This window comes from Zootoca vivipara, chromosome 11 (genome assembly GCF_965207765.1).
Source record: "Zootoca vivipara chromosome 11, rZooViv2.hap1.1, whole genome shotgun sequence".
In the NCBI taxonomy this organism is placed as follows: domain Eukaryota; kingdom Metazoa; phylum Chordata; class Lepidosauria; order Squamata; family Lacertidae; genus Zootoca; species Zootoca vivipara.
Window position 1 is genome coordinate 52602756 of NC_142594.1, and position 25521 is coordinate 52628276.

Consider the following 25521-nt stretch of genomic DNA (forward strand, 5'->3'; position numbering starts at 1 on the left):
AAGAAGAGATGAATAAGCCTTTTTATCAAGGTTTTAACGCTTTATTCACTTTTATGCATAGACCTGTAACCTTCTCTTGAGCACCAAGTTTTAAGATTCATGGCTTGCAGTGAAGATAACTGTCTCACTGTCAGAGGTTCTGCATTAGGAAACGATATTCCAGGGCATAATCTGTGAAGTTGACTTTGACATGTTACATAAATTGATGCTGACATTTAGGACTGAGGAACCAGCCCTAACCATTTAAGCTAAAGGACATCACAGTAAAATGAGGAGGGGTATTCATGAGTCCCAATATTTGACTTGTATCTGTGCGTTCTTAAACTCTTTCTGAGTTGCTCTGTGTTCTTCTGCTTTGACCTATATGTGAGTTTCCAAGCTACTCTGTGTAAAATCAAATACTTGTGTTCTCCCATTTGCTATAATGGAGAATCTAAAAACAGCCAACCCATAAGCTTTTACATACCTACAAATAGGTCTTCCAACATGAAGCTCTCTAGAACAGGGGTCGGCAAGGTTTACCTCGCCTGGGACGGTTCACTCCAGCGGAGATCCCTCTGTGGGCTGGATCGCATGTGTGTGTGTGGGTGCGTGCACCCGCGATTTTTGACATCTGCAGACACCATTTCTGGTGCCATGGAAGCGAGTCACCGCGCTGTGCTGGTTTAGCACAGTGCACGGGGACTTGCCGAGCGGCCGGCTCGATTCAGGGGTGGCTCGTGGGCCGGTTAAACAACCTTAGGTTGCCGACCCCTGCTCTAGAATGTGGCTGATGAATTCTGAAGGGCTCTGGTTTGGTTTGGTTTTTTGTTTTGTTTTGTAAAGGCAGAGCATTGTGGGGTTTTAAAAACAAAAATGAAGCTTTCAACTCTTAAAAAACAAAACATCCATTTGCACCAACACTCTGAGCTCTTCTGCGCTCCACAGTCATTATTTTGGATAGCCTCGCTTATTGCAAAGCCCATGGACTTGGAGCAGGAGGGAAGACCACAGCTCCAAGGGCTGAGTATGCCCCCCTGATCCCCTTATATAGCTTCTGTAACTCTTCCCCAGGCCACAACCTTCACTGAAGTGTTTTTTGTTTGGCTGCAAAGCATCCTTAAACTCTTGATTATTCCTTTCACTTGTCCGAATGGAAAATAGAGAGGGGTGTGTGAAGATACTTCCCTACAGTACAAAACACTCACTCATTCCTCCACATTCTTTTGCCCTCTGGTCCTGCTCACCATGGGCATGTGGCCCTTGGGGCAAAAAAGCTTCCTCATCCCTGACCTATGGAAATAGAGGAGAAACAGCAGTATATGAAACAGAGTAACATAGAAACAGATTGGGGAGCAGGGGAGAGTTATTGGATACCACACTTTGGTAAGAGGGAGCCCCTCAGATTGCCTAGTTCTTTAACCCAGTGTTTCTCAACCACTGTTCCGCGGCACACTAGTGTGCCGCGAGATGTTGCCTGGTGTGCCGTGGGAGAATTACTTTATATATAGTCAATATAGGCACAGAGTTAATTTTTTTAACATTTTCTAATGGTGGTGTGCCTCATGATTTTTTTCATGAAACAAGTGTGCCTTTGCCCAAAAAAGGTTGAGAAACACTGCTTTAACCTACATACAGAGCCATTGCATATCCCTGCCATATGGGAATCTATGTCACTACTGGAGCTCTTTGAATTCTACTTTTTGCCCTTGAGTAAACTAATGTGGCTTATCTAAAGGAATAGAAGCAGATAACCTGCACGCCTTAATTCTCTGCTTGTCTGGAGAAGTAAATTGTGCTGACTTAAAGAAATTCAGGAAGTAAAAAATTTAGGAGTTTGATTCATCATCAGGCTATTAAGTTTCAGAAAAGCCTCTTACAGTGCAACGGAACTTGATGAGAAAGTTGTCACATACAGGAGGATATAGTCGACATACGCAGTTCTCATTTGGGTTTCAAAAATTGTGTGTGTGTGTATTCTAAATGGCTCTTTCTATTCAGCCATCCTAACAGAAGCGAAGAAAATGAAAAAGCAGTGGACTCAAATGCGAAGAGGGACAAGCCCGTGGTCCGTCCTGAAGAAATTCCTCCAGTTCCAGAAAACAGATTTTTGCTCAGAAGAGATGCACCAGTTATAAATACAGAGCCTGAGCCGTATGCAACAATTTTCTTCTTGTTGTGTTTGTTCCTTCTCTGTGGGACTGCTCCTTTTAAGCAATCCTTGAGCCACTTGTGTATTTGCAGTTATGGAGTTAGTGGAGGATCGTTGTAACTTGCAGTAATACCTCAGCATTACAGGGATGCAGTTCATATGCTTGAATTTCAGTGGGGTGCTTGTGTACTCCCATGGCTGGAAAAAAATGTATTTTACATATAGGAAACCAAGGTCTTTAATTTTTGATGGAAGAAATGTCTCATCTAGCCAGCTATTGTACCAGTTGCCGTTTAAAAAATGGGACGATGGTGCAGTATAGTCACAAAGTATTGGATTCCAGTTTTTGTTTTCTCTAAATGTTAGCCAGCTTTTGGTTTAGAAAGATCCTCGGCATGAACTCTCTATGTCCTGACCATTATAACCCCTGATGTTTCCAAAAGGAGTAATTCCTGGTCCCCAGATATTTCTCTCATACGTAGTGGGGTATATGCAGCAAAGGGTGAGGAAATCCTACATGCCCATTTCATTCTTGGACCATGTGGTGTAGGCCCCTGGTCAGTTTAGTCTCATAGCAATTCAGCATCTTTGGGGAAACTCCTTTCAGGAAGAGTCAGATTCTTCTCTATTGGATTTCTTAAAGAGGCGTCTTTGGCGGGGGGCACCCCAGTGAAAACTTTGATATCCAGGTGATCCAGCTGGAGAGCCAGATGAAGGAATGCTTTCATAGTATGTGATTGCACCCCTCAGCTAGGAGCTGTAGACACTCATTTGTCTTGGGTAAAAATTCTGTAACTTGGGGGAGGGTAACCAGATAGTTTTGAACTGTGTTCTTAGCAAAGAAAAAGCTACGCAATTAAGTATGTGGCCATTTGAGTCACTCTTGCTCAGTTTTGGCTGTCTTTAACATTTGACTGCAAGAAACATATATTATTGCCAGTGCTGTTTTCCTTATACTTGTATAATTCTTAATATTTAAGGAAGCTGCTTGATGTAGCCCCAGTTTTGAATGACCAGAAGCCTTCAGTATCTAAATCTGGAAGAAAAATCAGAGGGAGAGGCACAATAGTATGTTTTGTTTTGTTTTGTTTTTATACCCCCCCCCCTTTTCAGCCTTTGTAACTTAACACAAGGGCTTTATTTTGGCCAGTGTTTGAAAGCTACCTCTGTTTGCTGGCCAGTTGCATACAGAAATTCATAACCGTATTGACCCGAATATAAGCCACACTTTCCCCCCAAATTCCGACTTAAAAGTTAAAGTGTGGCTTATATTCAGAGCCGAACGCTGGCACTGGCTTGGAGAGCCGCCTGCCCACATCCCTCATTCAGGGTGGTAGAGCCGGGAGGCGAGACGCACCCGCAAATCCTTGAATTTTAAAGGTGTGGCTTATTTGCAGGTGCGGCTTATAGTCGGGCCAATATGGTACTTGTCCCTGGATGGGGAAGCAGGAATGAAGTGGTTAATCACAAAGTATTATTTATTCTATTTCTCCTGGTGCAGGACCCAGGACAGCTCCCAACATGAATCAAAAAAGGGTGGGGCTAAAACACACCAAATGGTTATAAATATTTTCAAAAATAAACAATATACCTTGTTAAAAACAGCACTGAATCAAAACTAAAAATAGTGGCAAGACCGCATGTGCTTGTGATAGGCTTCTCTTCTAAATGGAGATGGGGATTGATAGTAAGGCATTATAAATTGGCTGAGAATGTGAGACCTCAAAAGGTGGAGTAGCAATAAACAACTGAAAAATATTATCAAAGTATATTGCAGTGTTTGCCTGTTGCTTTCAGAACCTTTATATGGCAAAGAACAGAGAGTAGAAGTGGAGATGATTTTTTTAAAGCCCACTAGGCAGATGCTGTAATTTAGCTTCTTGTGGGATCTATGTTCTCCTGTCACAAAAGCTCTTTTTCCAAGTTGAACAAGGTCTCCGCTCGTACCTACATTTTCTCTTCCTGCAGAGTTCCTCTGGCAAGGTTTGCTTACCTGCACAGAAAATCTGCAAGTAATCTCCAGATTTGGGTATCCCGTGTGCTCAGTATGCAGTTGTCCCCAGACATTTGTTTTTAATCGTGGATAAGCCTTGATGATTGTGTATGAGTGCTACTGTATTATGGATTTTGTATTCAATTCTGCTTGTGCTGTTGTATTTTTCTAGCGATACCATACACCTCCTCGTTCTCGCTCATGTTCAGAATCTGATAATGATGAGAGCAGTGAAACTCCTCCACACTGGAAAGAAGAAATGCAGAGGTTAAGAGCCTACAGGCCACCCAGTGGAGAAAAATGGAGTAAAGGAGACAAGTAAGACTAGCTCTCTTAAATTATTCTGTCCCATAAAATAGTAAGTCGATTACATATAGGCACAAGATGAATAAAGAGAGTGGTAATAGCAGATTCTGTAAGGCATCTATTGCACTGCAGTTTAGATAGACTTTGTACCTGGTAAGAGAGTTTATTTTTTGATGGCTACAAATAAGAGAGTAGGGCTGATTGGGTAGGGAAATTTTACTTGGGTGCTTTGCATCTAGTTTACATAATGTTATCTGGAACAGGGTGACATTTGTTAATCTTACTCGCTTGCAGAAACCTCTTGAGTATTAAAACAGTTCGGGGCTGCATTGTAAAAAAAACTATAGGTAAAGGTAAATGGACACCTGACCATTAGGTCCTGTCATGACTGACTGGGGTTGCGGCGCTCATCTTGCTTTACTGGCCGAGGGAGCCGGCGTACAGCTTCCAGGTCATGTGGCCAGCATGACAAAGCCGCTTCTGGCGAACCAGAGCAGCACACAGAAACGCCGTTTACCTTCCCACTGTAGCGGTACCTATTTATCTACTTGCACTATGACGTGCATTCTAACTGCTAGGTTGGCAGGAGCTGGGACCGAGCAACGGGAGCTCACCCCGTTGCAGGGATTCGAACCGCTGACCTTCTGATCGGCAAGCTCTAGGCTCTGTGGTTTAACCCATATGAACAGGTTAAAATAATTCTAAAATGGAACTATTTTTGTTTATGAAAATCTGTTGAGTTTGCCAAAAAAAATGTTTCATGAAACTTTGGATTTTGTGAAGCTCCTCCCCCCCAGGGGGGGGGTCTGTTTTCATTCCCAGTGAACAACCATCATAGCTTTAACAATCCCCCCCAATGGGATTACTTTTGGAATGAATTCCATGGGTACACACTTATGCAAAAAACTATTCATCTGAACAGTCAGCCAAGTTAGTTGCTCTGAGGACATATTCCTGAGTATTAACACAATTTTGTTGGATCATATTTGAGCAACTCCTTTGAGGCATGTGAACTGAGGCTTTGTTCATCCACTCAGGTGTAGTTCTGTCGTTTTGGTTTTCTTTACTTGAGGTAGAGATACTGCATTTAATTTCATGTGTGCTAATTGTTGAGGGCCTTTTTAGGAAGATGCCTGTACCAGGCCAGTACTTCCAGGCATCTCCAGATCTTGTACCTAGGTCTTTAGACCCATGCTGCATGGCTCCTGAAAACCCAAAGTCTGCTAGAGAAGCCAAGCAAGCATAGCCAAGGAGGTGCTTATTATTAATTAATTATATTTCATCCAAAGATCTCGGGGTGCTCGCAAGATACAGATAAACATTTTATTCATTTGTTTCTTAGGTTGAGTGACCCAGGAAGGTGGGATGAAAGAAGTCTGTCTCAGAGGTCAAGGTCATGGTCACATAATGGCTATTCTGACCTAAGTAGTGCTAAATACGGTCGCCACCACAAGAAACACCGGAAAGAGAAAAAGGCAAAGCACAAAAAGAAGGCCAAAAAGCAAAAACACTTCAAGAAGCAGAAGCAGATTAAAAAGAAGAGGTTATCTACTTCAACAGAGAAAGAATCTTCTCGTTCTTCTGCTAGAAGGACAAAATCGCCTTGTGATCGTGAGAGGGTGTCCCGCTCTTCCTCACTTTCTTCTAGAGATGACTCCTCCAGAAGGGACTGGTCTAAATCTGATAGAGATAAGCAGAGCTCATTGTCCCCGTCAAGCAGGGACTCCCGGTCATACTACAGGTCTAGAACCAGATCCAGAACCAGATCCAGATCTTATTCCAGAAGAAGTTCTAGGTCAAGAATGGCTTTTAAGTCTTCTCAGTCTAGGAGCAGATCAAGATCTAGGTCCAGTTCCAAGCATCTTAAGATGGTGTCCAGTTCACCAAAAAATGTTGCAGCTCGTTTAAATGAATTCAAGCCTGTTGCAGTCGAACCTGTCATGGCAGCATTGCCACAAAATGATAAAGTTGTGATACAGCCCGTTGTTGCCGAAAGCATTCCGGTCATATCACTTAGTGACAGTCCTCCACCTTCTAGATGGAAACCTGGGCAAAAGCCTTGGAAACCATCCTATGAGCGAATTCAGGAAATGAAAGCAAAGACCACTCACTTGATGCCTACTCAGACTACCTACAGTTTAGTAAGTGTCAAAGATACAAGCACATCCTCTTCATACCGTAAGCGACGAAAAAGTTCAGATAGTGACCGCAGTGATTATTCAAAAAATCACAGTGATAGAAGCTCAGAGAGTTGGCGAAGGTCGAGGAGCAGGACATCTCGAAGTAGATCCTACTCCAAGTCTTACAGCAGATCAAGAAGTCCATCCAGCTCAAGATCTCGATCAACTGTTAGATCCCATTCAGTGCATAAATTCCCCAGTGACCGGTCATGCTACAGTGGGTCGTCATCTTATTTTTCTCTAAGTGAGGATGACCGACAGAAAAGCAAAACGAAAGAAAGTGGGCACTTGTCAAAGAAGAGACAAAGCAGTTCTGAAAGTACTCTTCTATATGCAAAAGATGTGGCTTCTCAGAAGCACAGGGAGAGTGTGAGTAGATCCTCTTCGGACTTCTCCACAGATAGTGAGCAGGTGACGAAACCACAGCCAGTGCAAGAAAAAGGGCCATTACAGCAAGAAAAAGCAAGCCGGAAGCGAAAGAGAAGCAGCTCTGCTTGCGATGGGAATGAAGAAAAGCCTGGGTCTGAGTGGGGCAGTGACCATTCAAAAAAAAGACTTTTGGAGGAGAAACTGAACTCCCCAAGAAGTGGTCGAAAAGCAAAAAGGAAAACACGTACCGATAGTAAATGGGACTCTGAATCAAATTCAGAAAGAGGTGGAAACAGGAACTATAAGGAAGATTCAAGATTGTCTTCTAGCAAGGAGGAAGGTGAAGCCACATCAGACTCTGACACAGATCTCAGCCTCGCCAAGTGCAAGACAAAGTTGGATTCCTCCTCGGGTACACTCAAGACAAGCAAGCAGTTCTCCCCTTCTGAGACGGAGAGCTCCCATTCCAATTCTGGGGCCAGGGGAAAATCCAGAAAGCAAAAGCATGGCTCCAAAAAGAACCTCAAAAAGGCACATTCCAAAAAAGCGAAGGAGAAATCCAAGGGTAAAAAAGAAAAGAAGCATAAGGCCCAAAAACAAAAGGAAACATTTCACTGGCAGCCGCCTCTGGAGTTTGGAGAAGAGGAGGAGGAGGAAGAGGTCATAGCTGTAAAGCCACGCACCAAGGATGACATAGAGAAGCCAGTCGTGACAAAAGCAGATAAAAAGCAAGATCAGGATTCTGAAAACGATAAAATGCTCCAGGACCAAATGGGGAATGACAAAAAGCTCAGTGAAGAGAATAAAACTGTAGGCCATGCATCACCTGCTGTTAAGAAAGTTTGTAAAGTTAATGGGGAAGAGGGAACATCAGCACATGCTCTAAATTCAGAAAAACATACGGAAATTTCGGAAAGCGCTGGTGCTGCCAAAGTAAATAATGAAAATGAGGTGGATGTTACCCAGGTGGATGACATGGAGATTTGCACTCCAGAGCATAATTCACCCGTGAAGGTTGATGTGGAACTTTCTCCAGTAAGTCTGAAGCTGAACTTGCAAGACATTAGAGTTAGTAAGAGCACAGATGTCCCAAGTAGCTCTGAAGCGGAGAGTGCAAAACCAGGACTTGATGCTAGAGAATTGACTGGTAGCAAAGAAGGCAACACACTGAGAGAGAAACAGAGACCTAAGCCTGTCACAGCCATTGCTGCTGCTGTGGAAAGCGTGCTGAAGACTGAGCTGGTGGAAAATCCTCAGAGCAGCGTAGCTGATAATAAATGGAAACCGTTACAGGGAGTAGGGAACCTGCAGGCTGTAGCTCCGGCAGCTGCTAGCAATCCTCCCGAAGCCAAAAGTGTGGCCTCATCGTCTGAGTCAAAGCCACAAGGTTTAAGAATAGAAATTAAAAGCAAAAACAAAATTAGACCAGGCTCCCTGTTTGATGAAGTTAGGAAGACTGCCCGGCTGAATCGGAGACCAAGGAACCACGAGAGCTCTAGTGAGGAGGATTCTCCCGCACGGGAAAACAGCCAGTCAAGGAGCCATAGCCGGTCACGAAGCAAGTCGGGCCCCAAATCCAGGCACCGAGCAAGATCCCATTCATACAGTCACTCCAGAAGTCGATCAGGAAGTTCCACCTCTTCTTACAGGTAAGTAAAATTACTTGCATTTTACAAATAGGGATAGCTATTTCTTTATGGATAATCATTGGGATGCACATATGCCTGTTCCGCCCCTGCCCCCACCCCTGTTCCTCTCCCTTCCAGTGTCAAAATGGCATGCATGTCAGTAGTTGTGCATGCCTTAAAAGTAAAGGGACCCCTGCCATTAGGTCCAGTCGAGACCGACCCTGGGGGTTTCAGTGCTCATCTTGCTTTATTGGCCGAGGGAGCCGGCATACAGCTTCCAGGTCATGTGGCCAGCATGACAAAGCCACTTCTGGCGAGCCAGAGCAGCACACGGAAACTGTGTTTACCTTCCCGCTGCGTGCCTTAAGCACATGCAAATGCTCAGTTGCCTCTATTTCTTTCATGAAATGTATATACCGCTCGATGGCAAAGAACAAAACATAACAATTGTTAGTAAAAGGTAAAGGGACCCCTGACCATTAGGTCCAGTTGCGGACGACTCTGGGCTTTGCGGCGCTCATCTTGCTTTATTGGCCGAGGGAGCTGGCGTACAGCTTCCAGGTCATGTGGCCAGCATGACTAAGCTGCTTTTGGTGAACCAGAGCAGCGCATGGAAACACAGTTTACTTTCCCGCCGGAGCGGTACCTATTTATCAACTTGCTTGCACTTTGGCGTGCTTTCGAACTGCTAGATTGGCAGGAGCAGGGACCGAGCAACGGGAGCTCACCCCGTCGTGGAGATTCGAACCGCCGTCCTTCAGATCGGCAAGCCCTAGGCTCTGGCTTAACCCACAGCGCCACCCGCATCCCTCTAACAATTGTTAGTAAAAACAATTAAATCATTCAGAAAACTAGAACCCGCAAGAAACCGAAACCACATTAGCGTTGTAGGTATCTGCCATGTTGTTGTTTAATCGTCTTAGTTCAGCTGTCTATGACCCCATGAACCAGAACATGCCTTAGAAACTCTCACTTTCTTCTCAAAGCTTCTCCTTTTTTATGTCTATTTGAGTTTTCTTGGCAAAATACTGGAGTGGTTTGCCAGTTCCTTCTCCAGGTGGATCACATTTAGTCTAAACTCTCAGCTATGACATATTTGTCTTGGGTGGCCCTGCTCGGCATAGCTCATAGCTTTTTGGAGTTATTCAAGCCCCTTCGCCATGACAAGGCAGGGATCCATGAAGGGGACGTATCTGTGTAGGCTTGTATAAACAAAAATGTTTTTAGCATGTGCTGAAAAGAGTGTAGTGTCCTGCCTTAAACTTATAAGCTATTTCAGTGTTCCTTGCTCAATGGGGCTAGCCTGTTGGCCACTATGTGCTCTGAAAACCTTAAAACGAACCCCTGTGATTAGCTGGGCCTTACTTTGCCCAGCTTTTCAGTACATGCACTTGAAATCTCTAGGTCACGGAGTTACACACGAAGCCGGAGCAGAGGATGGTACAGCAGAGCCCGCTCAAGAAGTCGAAGTAGTTCTTACGACAGTTGCAGGAGTCACAGGTTCGTACCAGTAAAAGGGATGGGGAAGTGCTGGAGAGAAGAGAATAACTTACTGCAAACATCTGCTTGTTTGGTTTATTGGCAGAAGCATTCTGTAGATTTAGAAAGGTAAAGGGGCCCCTGACCATCAGGTCCAGTCGTGTCCGACTCTGAGGTTGCGGCGCTCATCTCGCTCTATAGGCCGAGGGAGTCAGCATTTGTCCGCAGACAGCTTCCGGGTCATGTGGCCAGCATGACAAAGCTGCTTCTGGCGAACCAGAGCAGCGCACGGAAACGCCGTTTACCTTCCCGCCGGAGCGGTCCCTATTTATCTACTTGCACTTTGATGTGCTTTCGAACTGCTAGGTGGGCAGGAGCTGGGACCGAGCAACAGGAGCTCATCCTGTTGCAGGGATTCGAATCGCCGACCTTCTGATCAGCAAGCCCTAGATTCTGTGATTTAACCCACAGCGCCACCTGGGTCCCTTCTGTAGATTTAGTATGGTTTAAAAATAAATACATATTTTGTCACTTGGGGAAATAGTTATAACTGGCTTTAATGCAAAATAAGCAAGCACAATATTGGGACATCTTTCTTACAGTTTAAAAATGTCATGTCATTCTTTTCTTGTTTAATAGTCGCACTTATAGTAGAAGTCGGTCCAGAAGCAGCTCTTACGATCACCACAGTCGATCAAGGTACGCTAAGAGATCATTTTTTAAATATGACTCTAGTATATAATGGGTTGGTAACAGTAAATTTAAATGGTGCATTGATAATAAGGTGCTGTGGCTTACTTTTCTAAACAGGCTTATTTTACTTCAAAATTGAAAGAGAATAATGGAAACATAGCTACACTGAATGGGTGCCTTTTATAGATTTTTTTCCCATTTGAGTTTAGTTTTTAATTCTCTAGCATATTGTATTTAATCAAAATTATTTTCTGTGAATAAGAAAGCTTTGATGTCTCTTAAGTTTATTTAGGGAGATTCTGTGTTAAACAAAGTAAGTCATTGCTTGGTTTTGCACCCATAAAAGCAGGTCCTATACCTATGACAGTTACTACAGCAGGAGCCGTAGCCGAAGTAGAAGCAAAAGGAGTGACAGTTACCACAGATCTCGCAGTTATGACCGACGGTCCAGGTATGTGGGTTTTGGCAGCTAGACTGAGGAACTTACTATAGGCAAATGCAAATGACATTTGCCTCTCACCTTCTCTGTTCAAACTACTTGTGTCCCTAGCAGTAATGTGAATCGTTTATGAATCTTGTGCAGTTGCCAAAATTCCACAAAAATAGGAGCGACCCAAGGGTTCCAAACATAATTATAATATAAAACAAAATCATATAAATCAGAGTACAGTAAAACATTAAATGTCCAAAACCATTAACAAGCAGCAGAGCAAAAGTAAAATGCCAAGGCAGTACAGTTAAAAGGTAAAGGTAAAGGGACCCCTGACCATTAGGTCCAGTCGTGATCGACTCTGGGGTTGCACGCTCATCTCGCATTATTGGCCGAGGGAGCAAGCGTGCAGCTTCCAGGTCATGTGGCCAGCATGACAAAGCCGATTCTGGCGAACCAGAGCAGCACACGGAAATGCCGTTTACCTTCCCTGTAGTGATGCCTATTTATCTACTTGCACTTTGACGTGCTTTCGAACTGCTAGGTTGGCAGGAGCTGGGACCGAGCAATGGGAGCTCACCCTGTCGCAGGGATTCAAACCGCCGACCTTCTGATCAGCAAGCCCTAGGCTCTGTGGTTTAACCCATAGCGCCACCTGCTACCCAGTACACAGTTATCCAATACTAAAACAGTGCACAGTTACCCAATACTAAAAGCCTGGTAGCACCACAACTTGTGTGTCACTGCGGAAAAGTTCTGTGTCCCATACAAGCTTCAGCTACACGTGTGACAACAGCAGAACACAAAGCAAGATCATTTCTAATTACCTTAACAGGCGAGCTGTTTTCTATTAGAAGAGGTGTTCCTTGTCACCTGAACGCAAATCATTTAGGGCTTTGATGGTAATAAGCACCTCAGACTGTACCCCAAAACTACAGTGGTACCTCAGGTTACAAACGCTTCAGGTTACTAACTCCGCCAACCTGGAAGAGTTCCCTCAAGTTGAGAACTTTGCCCCAGGATGAGAACGGAAATTGTGTGCCGGCACCGGCAGCAAGAGGCCCCTTTAGCAAAACCATGCCTCTAGTTCAGAACAGTTTCAGGTTAAGAGCGGACCTCCAGAACGAATTAAGTTCGTAACTAGAGGTACCACTGTAATGTGATCACGTTCCACTGTGAAGCCAGTGTGATCACATAGTCCAGTGACAACAGTTTGAAGTGTCCAAACACTTCACACTTCAAAATGCCTCACCCAGTAGAGCATATTACAAATAAGTCACTCTAGATCTGACCAAGGCTTGTGCAACAGTGGCCAGATCTACATTCTCCAGAAACCATAGTGGTGGAAGGGTGCTTCTAGCTACAACTACCACATTGCATCCCAGGGAATCCCAGGCTACACACATGATCAAAATAGGCAAAACAGATCAACTCTCCTATTGAACAAAGGCATGTCTGCCTTGACTCAGTTAGATTTCAGTTTGTTAGCCCACATCCAATCCATAACTGATTCAGAACTTGCTCTGCCTCACTGGACTCATAGAGGAACAAAGAACTAGGTTATTACATTTGATTTTTATTGGTAGCTAGAACACACAGCAAAATAGGTTACCTTTGGTGACAGCTGTTGAACTTGAGAAGGTACACAAATGTCTCTTCATATTCTGTCTCAATGTTTCTGAGAACACCTGATCACTGCTTTTTATTCCCAGTAGTGGTCCTGATGTGTAGTTTTCCATTAACAACCCTGATAGGTGTTAGATCTCCTTATGGTGCCAAGGCATCAGTTTTCCACCATATCGCCTGAAAAAGTGTAATTGCCCCATGTTTGGGTGTTGATGAAAATCAATATTTTAAAAATTGTCCCTTCTTACTCTCTTACGCCAGACTTTTTGTTCTGTTACCTCTTTTTTATGATTATTTGAATCAAAGTAGGTGTTGGCTGTGTACCAAGTTAGGTGGTAGGTTCAAAATTGGCAAAAGACAGCCTGGGGGGGGGGATCCTGAAATATACCTCTAATTAGAGTAGTTGAGCTTTCATCCATTTGAGAGTTTGAGAAAATCCATGCTTGAAATAAGCAAGCTTTTGTGGGGAAAAGGCATATTTAACATCATGAAATGTATTTCATTTATTTTTCCATGCCACTCTGCTCGTAATGGGGACTGCTGCAGAATTTTGTACTTGGAAATGTGACACTTCCGCAGTGTACGCCTTCACTTGTGTCTTGGCTTTTTTTCCCCTAGATCCTACGGCTCAGACAGTGAAAGTGAACGCAGTTATTCTAACAACCGAAGCCCCAGTGAAAGCAGCAGATACAGCTGAAATCCATAACCATTGGAAATATGGACTGTATTTAACAGGGGTTTTCCCCCGTCAGTACTGTGCAGACCCATTTTTCTCAGTATTCCCAAGTAAAACTGACAGATGCCTAGCGAGGTGAGGCCTTACAACTTCTGAGCACAACTTTTTCATATGCTGTCTTCTGAATCCTGGAGTTAGGTTCCTCAGTCATGAGAGATTTGGATTTGCAGATACCCTTATGTATTGAGAGAGGCCTGATGTGTCAGAATTACCTCTAGGGGATAACAAATGTTTTTCTCAAAAATACGCTGGCAGCCATGAGACTGTGAAGGAGGAGGAGAATACTGTTCCGAGAACTACCTTCTTTGTAGTTACCTTAAAAGCTTGTATCATTTCAGTGGCGACCTGTATGTACATGGTATAAGCCTTTACACGAGCGGAGGTGGATAAAAAGGTTTAAGGCAGGTATTTCTGTCTTTCTGCCGTACAATATCTAATACTTAGGTTCAGGTGCAAAGCTTCGCATCTGTTTCTTGGAAAAAGTTAAAAATGTATAAAGGTGTATGCTAAGCCTCAAAAGATGATAGTATAGAGTTCTATTTCAATTCTGTATCCATGCTATAAGAATGTAAGAATAATGTTGCACCCTGGATTTGTAAAAGCTGACCTAAAGAGCCTTTGACATTCTTAGTCATGTCTTTGAACACTGGAAATAGTTTCAGTGGGGACTTTCTGACCACACACCCTTCAGTGAATGAGGCTTGTACAAGATAATTCGATGCTTGATTTTTCCCACTGGCTTCAGAATACCACCAGGTATTTATACTGTTAAGATTTTATACTGTAGGTATAAAACAAAGGAAGACATGGGAGTTCATTTTCAGGGTTCAGCACCAAAAAGAGTCTCAATAGTGACAGCAAACTGTTTGTAAATGGGTTTACAAACACTCAATTTCAATTCAAAAGCACTGTATTTCTTCCAGTGCTTTGATTCAGCAGTTAAAGAATTGTTTGTAAATGAACATTTCAGTGTAAACAAATTTTCATATGAAATAGCGACATTTTCTAACAGCAGAACTAGCCCTTCTGATAACTGGGTGTGACAGCAGAGGGGGAAATGCTGTCTGTAACTGTAGTCCTAATACTGAATTTAACTTTCTATTATTTTGAAATGCTGTACATTTCTTAAATGTTATCAAATTGGGATTTTTTTTGTCAAGAGCTAACAGCTGTACATTTGATAATGTGATTCCCCCCCATTGCAATTAAAAATATAAACCATTAAGTATATTGGATATTGGTCATTTGGTGCTCATCAAACTCATGGCATCCTCCATTACCTCAAATGCAAACCTGGGTTGATAGAACTGAGATTGTTTTCAAGCTTATGCGACTTAAAGAGATTGGGTTACATCAATTATTTAATTCAAACCAGCTATTTAATTTATTTTAACAATAATAATAATTGTAAACTTGGCCTATATGTCAATGGCAAAACAACTTTTATTTATTATTTTGTAGGCTGCTATAGATCCCTATACTAATACTCATGTTGAGCATACTGAAAAGGATTGTACCTAATCGTCCCAGTTAGCCTCCATATATCTTGAGCAATCACTGAATATAGTGTTGCTTCTCCCTGTAATAAAGCTGAATGCATCCAACCATTATCTGCAAGACTTACCGTAGCTCAGTGCAGATCCTGAGAGCTCGTGAACAGACCTTGCAAACTGGCATTTGCGAGGGCATTTAGCAGAGGAAGCCCAGATTTCTTTCTCTTGGTGTGCATAGGACCAGAGACATGGAGGGCGAGGGGTCTGCTGCAGTGACCTGTAACTCGGTTGGGAGAGGCACTGCACTGCGCCTCTCCCAACCGGGGCTCCTATGCCGGCTCTTGCGAGCTGCGGAGGGACCAACGGCGAGAAAGGGCTGCTTTCTCGCTGCTGGCTCTTGCACGGGTAGGCAAAGGAGCTGGGGCTCCTGCACTGCTTCCAGAATCGGAACCTTTCACCGGTGGGCCACTTTCAAGTGGCAGAAGGTCTTGGAAAGCAGCATAAGGATATGTGGTCAGAAAGGAAATGGGGAGACTCCAGCATTTTTGCACGTAACTGAATGCACCAAAGGTATGCTTTAGATCCTAGCCCTTCATCGTGAGATCTTGGGGTGCTTCACAGGATAGAATACAAGATACAAACACAAGTAAAAAATTAAAACAAAACCAGCAAAACGCCACCAGCAGATTCCAATCTTCTTGTCCTTCCGAGTACCCACTGTTTCCCATTGCTAGATCTAGTAATCCTGCTATCAGTGGCTGTCATGCTCCAACAGCAAGCTAGATAAGGAACCACACTATGAACAACAGCACTGCAAAGGCAAGAGCTGTTTTATATGCCATGTAGAACAGGATGTTGGCCAAGGTGGTAGAATTCTGGTGGTACCACTTCAGTCACCAGCTGGAGGGTTGTATTTTTGAATGCTCCCATGCCTATAGTAAAACACCAACATTGGAAAATGAGGTTCAACTAGCCCAGGAGTGGGAAACCTCTGGCCTTACAGATATTGTTAGGCTCCTGACTCTAAGCCCCAATCAGCATGGCTCCAAACCTTTTCCTGGTGTGCTAGGTAATTACAGCCAATGCTGTTTTAAATGCTAATAAAAAACCTGCAGAAGTAAAAACCCACCACCACAATCTGTCTGGCCTGAACGCCAGGTTTCCAAAGTTCTCGGCTGATGTTTACAAGCACAATGTGGCAGAACTTTTAAGCTTTCAGCCAGGGTTCCACATGGTTGGCTTGCTTTAATAATTCTGCATCACCCCTGGTTGCCTTAGTCATTTGCTCTTCTACTCTGAATGTAGCCTAGTGGGTCCGATCGTGAGGGTGGGAAAAATGCGTATGCTCCATATGGCACGTCCCTCATTCTCCAAAGCACTTCTCAAATCCGTTGAAAGCTTCTGCCCGCAAATGAAATATTCAGTGTGGATTCGAACAAGCCTTGTTAATGCTGTTCAATAACCAAGCAACGCTGTACAATATCTCATCTGCATTTGTTTGTTGAGGTTTGGGGCCTTTCTGCTTTTCCCAAGAGCAGCCCCATGCACTAGCCGAAACTGTTTAACATGCACTCTCCTTCCCAGAGTGGTTATATGGAGAGCCTGTGTGGTGTAAGTGTTCAAGAGTGCTTGGACAAGGTCCAAGGAGACCCAGATTAAAATCCCAACTCTGGCACAAAACTCCCTGGGTGACCTTGGGCCAAATGCCACTTCTCAACACACCTCAGGGATGTTTTGCATGCAATAGAGCCCAGGTTCAGTCCCTGGCATCTTAAAAGTAGGATTGGGAAGGATTCTTATCTGAATATTAGAGGTATCTGCCTCTAATATTCCACATGTGCTGCGTCAGGAAGATTTGGGGCATCACGTGGCAGGACAGAGTCTCAAACACAGATGTGCTCCCCGAAGCCCACATTCCCAGCATGTTTGCACTCCTCTCTCAGCGACACCTACGGTATGTTGGCTTGGTCATGTTCACAGAATGGAAGACGGCAGGATTCCCCCCCCCCCCCCAAAGATGTGCCCTATGGCAGACCAACTCTGTTTTACATAGATGTCTGCAAATGTGATGGGAAGACTAGCAACTTCATCCCTGCCATATGGGAATCCCTTGCAGACGACCGCAGTGCCTGGAGACAAGACAAGTTGTGTATCCATAGCAGTGACCAGAGGACGAATTACCGCTGGGAGGAGCGCAGAGAGAAGAAACGCCATGGTGCATTTCATTTGCCCCGGCTGCAACAAAACATGCCTCTCCCATGTTGACCTCTAAAACTACAGCAGGAGTTCTAACTCCCAGCGGTTTGATGGATGCCAACGGCTCTCTCATCCTTCAGTATTTGTGAAGCTGGCTAGATCAGGTCCATAGCCTGTGGGGAGGGTTTGGAATGGGCTGAAGAGGTTGGTGCCTCTCAAGGAAATTCCAGGCAGCCCTCCCTGAATTCTAGGTATTAAGTACAAAGATAAAAAGCAAAAGAGTCTATCTTTTGCCCTTAAAAAAAAAAAGCGATAGAAGGTGAAACACGCAAGCAGAATTCTCCCATTGCTTGGTAAGAAGAAAACCTTCCAACATTCTGGCCAATCAGTGCAATAGCAATGAGATCATTCAAAGACGTTACAGCAGGTTCTCCAGATGTGAGGTTGCAGCAATATTGAGTGAGAGGAGTGGTACAGCGTAAGATAGCAATCCTACATTCCCTTTTAGGAAAATAAGCTAACTACAGCTACAACAAAGGGCAGGCAGAATGGAGGTCCTGGCAGGCCACGTTGCTTGTCTGAAAAAAAATGTGTCCTTTTTTAAAAAAGCACGCACGATATGCTTGCATGAGGTATGGTATCTGAAGAAGTGTGCATGCACACGAAAGCTCGTACCAATGACAAACTTTGTTGGTCTCTAAGGTGCTACTGGAAGGAATTTTTTTATGAGGTATGTATGTAATCAACAACAAACTGGCCAGAAAGTGGAACGGTCCCATCTCCGTGCACCTTTAGGGAGCCTCAAAAGAACTGGGAGTGCGTCGTAAGAAGTAAATAAAATTCCCTGCGAGATCAAGCTACCTCCCTTGCCCACAGGCGAAGGTGCTGTTCTCATCTTCTGCCTTCCCATCACCTGCTGTAATTGTGCTGGGTCTGTGTGTCTTGGATATTGGCAGTTTCTCAAGCATAGATAATAAGGATTTAGAAAAATGAATTGGGCAGGGGAGGGAGCTCTGGAACTTGTGTTCGCTTCGAGGAGAATGTCTTGGCTGCGTACCTGAAGCCTGCTGTTTCCAGCAGCTGGTTGGTACATCTCTGTAGCAGCCAAAAGTAATGTGTACAGTAACTAGGACGCAGGCTGCTGTTTTTCCTGAATGCGGGAGACGAAAGCAAACTCCTTCCAACCTTACACGATCGTTTTATCTGTTGTGAGCAAAGGGCGGCTCTCGTGCAGACAATTGCTTTATTGTGCTCAATTATGGAGAGTTCCCAGTAGTGTGTGTGTTGCTTAGAAAAGGCATTGTCCTCCGTGTTTCACCTGCAATATTCTTCTCGATTAGGAGACTGTAGTACAAAGGAAGTGGCTGGAGGGACAAACCACATCAACTCCCATCTCTCTCCTCCACTTCCTCTGGGTTGTAGAGTGATCGCCTTTCTTTAAAAGTTGCCTGGCACAGGTCAGGCCTGGAGAACATGGTACCCTTCTGGTATTTTTCACCATCCTTGACCATTGGCCATGCTGACTGGGACTGATGGGAGTTGGAGCCCAAATACACCTGGAACCCAATCCCTGTCTTAATTTGTTCCCTCCATTTGCTGGTGCTTCTCAGGGCCTTTCATGCACCAAAGACAGGGAACATGCAGCCTCACAAATGTTCTTGAACTCCATTTCTGAGCAGCATTTATTATTTGTTTTGTTGCATTTCTAGCCCACCGTTTTCACCAAGGAGCTCAAGGTAGAGCACATATTTCTTCCCCCGCTCCTCATTTAATCCCCACAACAACCCTATGAGGTAGGCCGGCCCAGGGCCACCCAGTGAGCTTCATGGCCTAGTGGGGAATTGAACCCTGGTCTCGCAGGCGGAGTTGGGGATGGTGAGAGTCACAATCCAACAACATCCATATACCACCAGGTTCCCCACTCTTGGGCTACACCATGGGTAGGTGTAAGAGGAAGGGAGTACAGGGAACCCCCGCCTCTAATCAGGAGCAGCTCATCGACTAGTAGCCATGAGAGTGGAGACTTGGCAGAGGCAAGGCAGGAAATAGGAAGAGGGGACCGGGGCTCTGACAGCCTGGGAGAGCATGAGCCCCACAGCCAGGAACGGAGGGAGGAGAGCAGGGGGGGGGAAGGGAAAACATGGAGCGCAGACCTTTACCCCCGATTCCGGAATTAAGGAAAAGACGGACAGGGAGGAGACTGTCCGTCCCGCGCCTTTTATGTTGGAAAAGGGGGCGCAGGGGGGCAGTCCCGGATTCTGCATCGGACTGAGAAGACATGCTTCCTGACACCCCGTTACACTGTACATAGAGCGCACCAATAAAGATTGTTTAAAGACAAGCAGGTGCAGAGTCGTTACTCTAGAGTAGCCGCAACAACCTCTGACAGTAGGCAAACTAAGGCCCAAATACCAGATCTGGCCCGCAGACGGTCCAGGAATCAGCATGTTTTTACATGAGTAGAATGTGTCCTTTTATTTAAATGCATCTCTGGGTTATTTGCGGGGCCTGCCTAGTGTTTTAACATGAGTAGAATGTATGCTTTTATTTAAAATGCATCTCTGGGTTATTTGTGGGGCATAGGAATTCATTCATTTTTTAAAAAAAATTCAAAATATAGTCCAGCCCCCCACAAGGTCTGAGGAACAGTGGACCGGCCCCCTACTGAAAAATTCGCTGACCCCTGGGCTACACCATCCCTTTCCAGCCACCCTGTCGATCTGTGATCTCCTTGCACCTCAAGCGCCCCACCTGTGTGGTTTCATAACGCCAGCCAAAGTAGCAATTTCCCCTTGCTTCATGTGCGAGTGCCTGGATTCGTTCCCTGGGTGGCTGCCAGCTGGAGCATTGGCAAACGTTATATGCCACACCACCGGTTTAGCCGATCTGTTTCAAACGCTTCACCGCCATGAGTGCATTGCAATAGAGAACGATGATGCCCAACGAAGCAGCGTGCATGGCATGTGCCCGTAAATATTTAGGGCAGGCTATGGCCTGTTCAGACAAAACTGGTTCCTCTGGATGATACTGCGGGAGGAATTGGGAAGAGGAAAGAGCCCATGGCCTTTCCTGCTCAGAGACATCTAAAAGCAGCGCACACTGATTACATCATCAGCATGTGACACAACCTGGAGACCGCTGGGCAGGCCTACCAAGGTACGCAGAGGGTGTTGTGGAATTACATACCCTCCAAGATTTCTCTGATGAAAATAGGGACGTCCTATTATTATTATTATTATTATTATTATTATTATTATTATTTATTAATGCCCCAGTTTAGGGGTGCATGAGCTATAGCTTGGGGCCCCACTCTCTTGCCCCCCCCAAAAAAAAACATAAAGGGAAAAAAAACCCTGGATGTACATTTCCAAAATTTAAGATAAAAAAACAAATAAAATAAAACCTACATACAGCAACTGGACGCAGGTGGCGCTGTGGTCTAAATCACAGAGCCTAGATCAGGCATCCCCAAACTTCGGCCCTCCAGATGTTTTGGACTACAATTCCCATCATCCCTGTCCACTGGTCCTCGTAGCTAGGGATCATGGGAGTTGTAGGCCAAAACATCTGGAGGGCCGCAGTTTGGGGATGCCTGGCCTAGGGCTTGCTGATCAGAAGGTTGGCGGTTTGAATCCCCGCGACAGGGTGAGCTGACGTTGTTCGATCCCAGCTCCTGCCAACCTAGCAGTTCGAAAGCACGTCAAAGCGCAAGTAGATAAATAGGTACCACTCTGGTGGGAAGGTAAACGGCATTTCCATGCACTGCTCTGCTTCGCCAGAAGCGGCTTAGTCATGCTGGCCACATGATCCAGAAGCTGTACACCGGCTCCCTCGGCCAATAAAGCGAGATGAGCACTGCAACCCCAGAGTCGTCCACGACTGGACCTAATGGTCAGGGGTCCCTTTACCTTTAAACATTAAACATCAAAAAGCTTCCCTATACATAGCTGTCTTCAGATGTCTTCTAGAGCAGGCGTAGGCAAACTCAGCCCTCCAGATGTTTTGGGACTACAATTCTCATCATCCCTGACTGTATGCAGTTTTGCCTATCTGGAGAAACTTGCACAAAAGGAATGATGATTTTTATTATTATTATTATTATTGCAAACTGATGAGGAAAATGAGCTGAATTTAGGATTAGGAAAACGAGAAACTGAATTTGACAAATTGGACCATCCCTAGTCATCCGAAGGGAATCTCCAGGTCCACAACAATATCGTATTTGCATACTGCGCCATAAGCACTCTCTGAATTTATGTTTCCAATGCCCACTGAAGTTTTGACAGCAGCAGGTCATGAGACTGGCTGGCTTCCCTGCCAAGTATTTGGAATAACTATTGTTTGTTTCTTTACTATTTTTTTAATAAATTGAGACAAGCATCTGAAAAGCTGGCGGAGCTTTTCAGCCCCTGAGGAAAGTTAAAAGACAACAAGGATAGAATTTTAAGCGTGGGGAGGTGGAAACGGGAGGCAGGATAAATACCGGGCTTGTGTCAAATGCCTTTGCAGAGGGCAGCAAACATCTGGAACGGGTTACAACACAAGGCAGCTGAAACTGAATGGAAATGAGGACCAGATGTCAAGCAGTCCTGTTTATGGAGGGACAGTGGTTCCAAAGTGCTCAGCACTGACCTCTGGCGGGGCTGTGCAGAGGGTGAATTAAGACCTATCTGGTGGGAAGGGGCTGGAAAGAGGCCCTGTTGTTGTTTAGTCGTGTCCGACTCTTCGTGACCCCATGGACCAGAGCACGCCAGGCACTCCTGTCTTCCACTGCCTCCCGCAGTTTGGTCAAACTCATGTTCTATAGCTTCGAGAACACTGTCCAACCATCTCGTCCTCTGTCGTCTCCTTCTCCTAGTGCCCTCAGGGCTGGAAAAAGTAGTTTACAGAGGCCCTAGGGCTGGAAAAAGTAGTTTACAGGGTCTACTGCAAAAACCATACAGCTACCCCCACCCCACCCCACCAGTTTGGAGGAAGCTGTCGTCTAGCACTCGAGGCACCCTGACCTATAAAGACAGCCGATCCAGTTGTGCCCCCCCCCCCGGCTCTGAAACAACAGAGTCACACTCACACACACATTTACTCATCCTGCAAATGGCTGTATTAGCAGGTTCTGCAAACAGAGACTCTCCAGGAGAGGCAGCAGTGGACCTCCAGCCCTCCAGCTGATGTTGGGCTCTCATCTCTCATCAGGGATGATAGGAGTTGTAGTCCGGCAATTGCATGCAAAGACAGGCCCTGGCTAGAACGTCATCATTCTTCCAGCCAACTTGTCCTGGGCCCGCCTGGCTTTTCACTTGTGAAACACTGTATCTGTGTCTATATTAGACAATGATCACTTTGCTCCTTATTCTTATACCGCCATTGGCGTCTGTTACCCCTCTAGCCTTGGGATGGCCTCTTGCTTTTTGTTGAGATTCTTGCATTGCAGGGGGGTTGGACAGAATGACCTTTGGGGGGTCCCTTCCAACTCTACAGTTCTATGATTCTATCTTGTTTCCGCATTTCTCACATTAAAAAGAGAATGCTTATTTCTGACTTTGTTTGCAACTGGTTTCTTTAAGAGGAAGTAGGATATAGATATAGATACAGATAGATATTTGTAGATATGGTGCATAAAACAAATATAGAGTTTTTAAAAAGCATCATAAAAGCTGTCCCAGGCGCCTGTTAGCTGAGAACACTCGTCAGAACCAAAGGCTCCAATCGTAGAACTGTAGAGTTGGAAGGGACCCCAAGGGACATCCAGTCCAACCCCCTGCAATGCAGGAATCACAGCTGAAGGGGTGTTTCTACGTCACCCAACCCAGAGTAAAGATTGACAATGCTTAGGTGGTAACAAACAACAGAGGAAAACCCAGAGATCTTCCTGAGCCTTCCTTCCGAGTCCCCAAAGGGCAGAAAAATCTGGGGGGGGGGCTGAGCTTCTCAGTAGCCACAGATCTCCCCCATTGGGTTGCATGCCCGGACCGGGGCCTTGAAAGTGGACCTCAAAACTGTTGCGCCCCACCCACCAGAAGAGGAAGAGACCCATGTGAGAGGCAGGTCAGAGTGGCTTTGTGCTTCATTATATCATTTATTTATTCTTCTTTTCCCTCCTCTCTTTCTCTTCCTTTCCCCTTCTTTCCCTCTTTTATCCTTTGTCTTTTAAAGTATTTATTATTATTATTAGACTACTTGGGTTTCCATTGTATCATATACTCAAATCTCTCTCTCTCTCTCTCTCTCTCTCTCTCTCTCTCTCTCTCTCTCTCTCTCTCTCTCTCTCACACACACACACACACACAGTTGTCTCCCCCCAAAATCCAGCCACATACATTATTATTCAGAAATCGGGCAAATGTCCTGGAAAACCAGCAGCAGAGGTTAAATAGTGCCAAAAAAATGCCTTTAAAAAAGCTCCTAAAACTCAAAAATTCCTCAATAACTTTGGGGTTTGTCAGGGAAAAAAGCTCAACAATTTGGGGAGGGGGGTGTTTCCCTAAAAAAATGCTCAGCTACTTTCAGTGTGTCCTGGTTTTTCCTTTTTGAAATACAGCAACCCGAGTGTGTGCTCGCTGTGATGCCCCCAGTCAGATTACTTGTATGTCCTCACCCACCCACAAAGGACACCAGCCCACCCACCCCTGAGATAGATTTCTTCAGCCCATATTAAACTCCAATTCAACAAACAGGCGATTATAGGGTGGGGGGGGCTGGGGCGATAATGCAGCCCTGGTTAGCCAAAACGTCCTCCAGTCACCTACTGGGGGGGGGGGCGTCTCCCACACATCAGGAAAAAGCAACCAGCCCTCCATCGGCAAACAAAGTTCAGTGGGAGTAAGCTCCAGACCCCTGTGTTTGCCTCTGCAAAATAAAAAATAAAGAATGTGGAGCTGAACAGGCTTCCCACCGGCTCCTTCCACGCTGACTCTGTTGCAAGCCCTTCACACCCCTGGGCTTCCTCTTAGGTTAAATGTGCAGGACAACCTTAAGAGGGGCTGAGCTTTCTGATCCAGGCACGAAATAAGAGGAAGGAGCCAGGGCCGGATTTAGGTTTGATGAGGCCCTAAGCTACTGAAGGTAATGGGGCCCTTTATATGTCCAGCTGTCCTTTGTCAACAACAAATTGTCGCTGGTTTTTTGTGTGTTGAATATATGCTATATGTTAATTTATGGACCTCATAGGTATCTAAAGCTATTTGCACGTAACAACATACATATTTTATCAAAGTAATTGTTGAACTGAAATACAATTAAGAAGAAGCACATTGATAGTGAAATACAATTAAGGAGGAGTATATTAATAGTGAAATAATTATTCATTCAATCAATATACTTTATTTGACCGATAGTCAGAAAGAAAAACATTTCTCAATACAAATATAAAAATATAAAACTGAAGGCGTCAGAGGGATACAGAAATGAAGTATGACCTCGCATTCAATTATACGTTTATATAATTATTAAGTTCTAACTTAAAATGATTGGGGGATCATGACTTACATCATAGGCGCCTACACAACACAAAACACTGTTGCTGTATGTGGGCTTTATTTTATTTGTTGTTTTTTAATTTAAAGGTAAAGGTAAAGGCCATTAGGTCCAGTTGCGAACGACTCTGGGCATTGCGGCGCTCATCTTGCTTTATTGGCTGAGGGAGCCGGCGTACAGCTTCCAGGTCATGTGGCCAGCATGACAAAGCCGCTTCTAGCGAAAACAGAGCAGTGCACGGAAATGCCATTTACCTTCCCGCCAGAGCGGTACCTATTTATCTACTTGCACTTTGACATGCTTTGGAACTGCTAAGTGGGCAGGAGCTGGGACCGAGCAACGGGAGCTCACCCCGTCGCGGGGATTCGAACCGCCGACCTTCTGATCGGCAAGCCCTAGGCTCTGTGATTTAGACCACAGCGCCACCTGCGTCCAGTTGCTGTATGTAGGTTTTATTTTATTTGTTTTTTATCTTAAATTTCCAGGTTTTTTTTTTACTTTAGGTTTTTTTTGGGGGGGCCAAGAGAGTGGGGCCCCAAGCTATAGCTCAGGCATCTCTAAACTGCGGCCCTCCAGATGTTTTGGCCTACAACTCCCATGATCCCTAGCTAACAGGAAGCAATGGTCAAGGATGATGGGAAGTGTAGTCCAAAACATCTGGAGGGCCGAAGTTGGGGGATGCCTGCTATAGCTTGTTGAGCTTATACATAAACCCAGCACTGGAAGGAGCGGCCACCCCCTGCGCAAGCCGGCTATTTGGTTGGGTGGGAGCGCGCCTTGCAAAAGTC

At 45.0% G+C, this 25521-nt stretch overlaps 1 protein-coding gene across 6 annotated transcripts in view; it reads left to right on the forward strand.

Annotated features, from left to right (window-relative positions):
• NKTR (natural killer cell triggering receptor) overlaps positions 1-14796 on the forward strand; it is a 36935-nt gene extending 22139 nt beyond the window's left edge. For 5 of the 6 annotated variants that reach the window (XM_088653939.1, XM_088653937.1, XM_035129005.3 and 2 more), the window contains 8 exons: positions 1981-2133; positions 3112-3199; positions 4297-4442; positions 5773-8628; positions 10012-10107; positions 10726-10785; positions 11126-11230; positions 13454-14796. In XM_088653939.1, coding sequence (XP_088510065.1) covers positions 1981-2133; positions 3112-3199; positions 4297-4442; positions 5773-8628; positions 10012-10107; positions 10726-10785; positions 11126-11230; positions 13454-13532 — 3583 coding nt within the window. In that variant the 3' untranslated portion in view covers positions 13533-14796. The remainder of the gene's footprint in view (positions 1-1980; positions 2134-3111; positions 3200-4296; positions 4443-5772; positions 8629-10011; positions 10108-10725; positions 10786-11125; positions 11231-13453) is intronic. The other variant, XM_035129007.3, reaches the window with a different exon arrangement.
• Positions 14797-25521: the final 10725 nt, after the last annotated feature.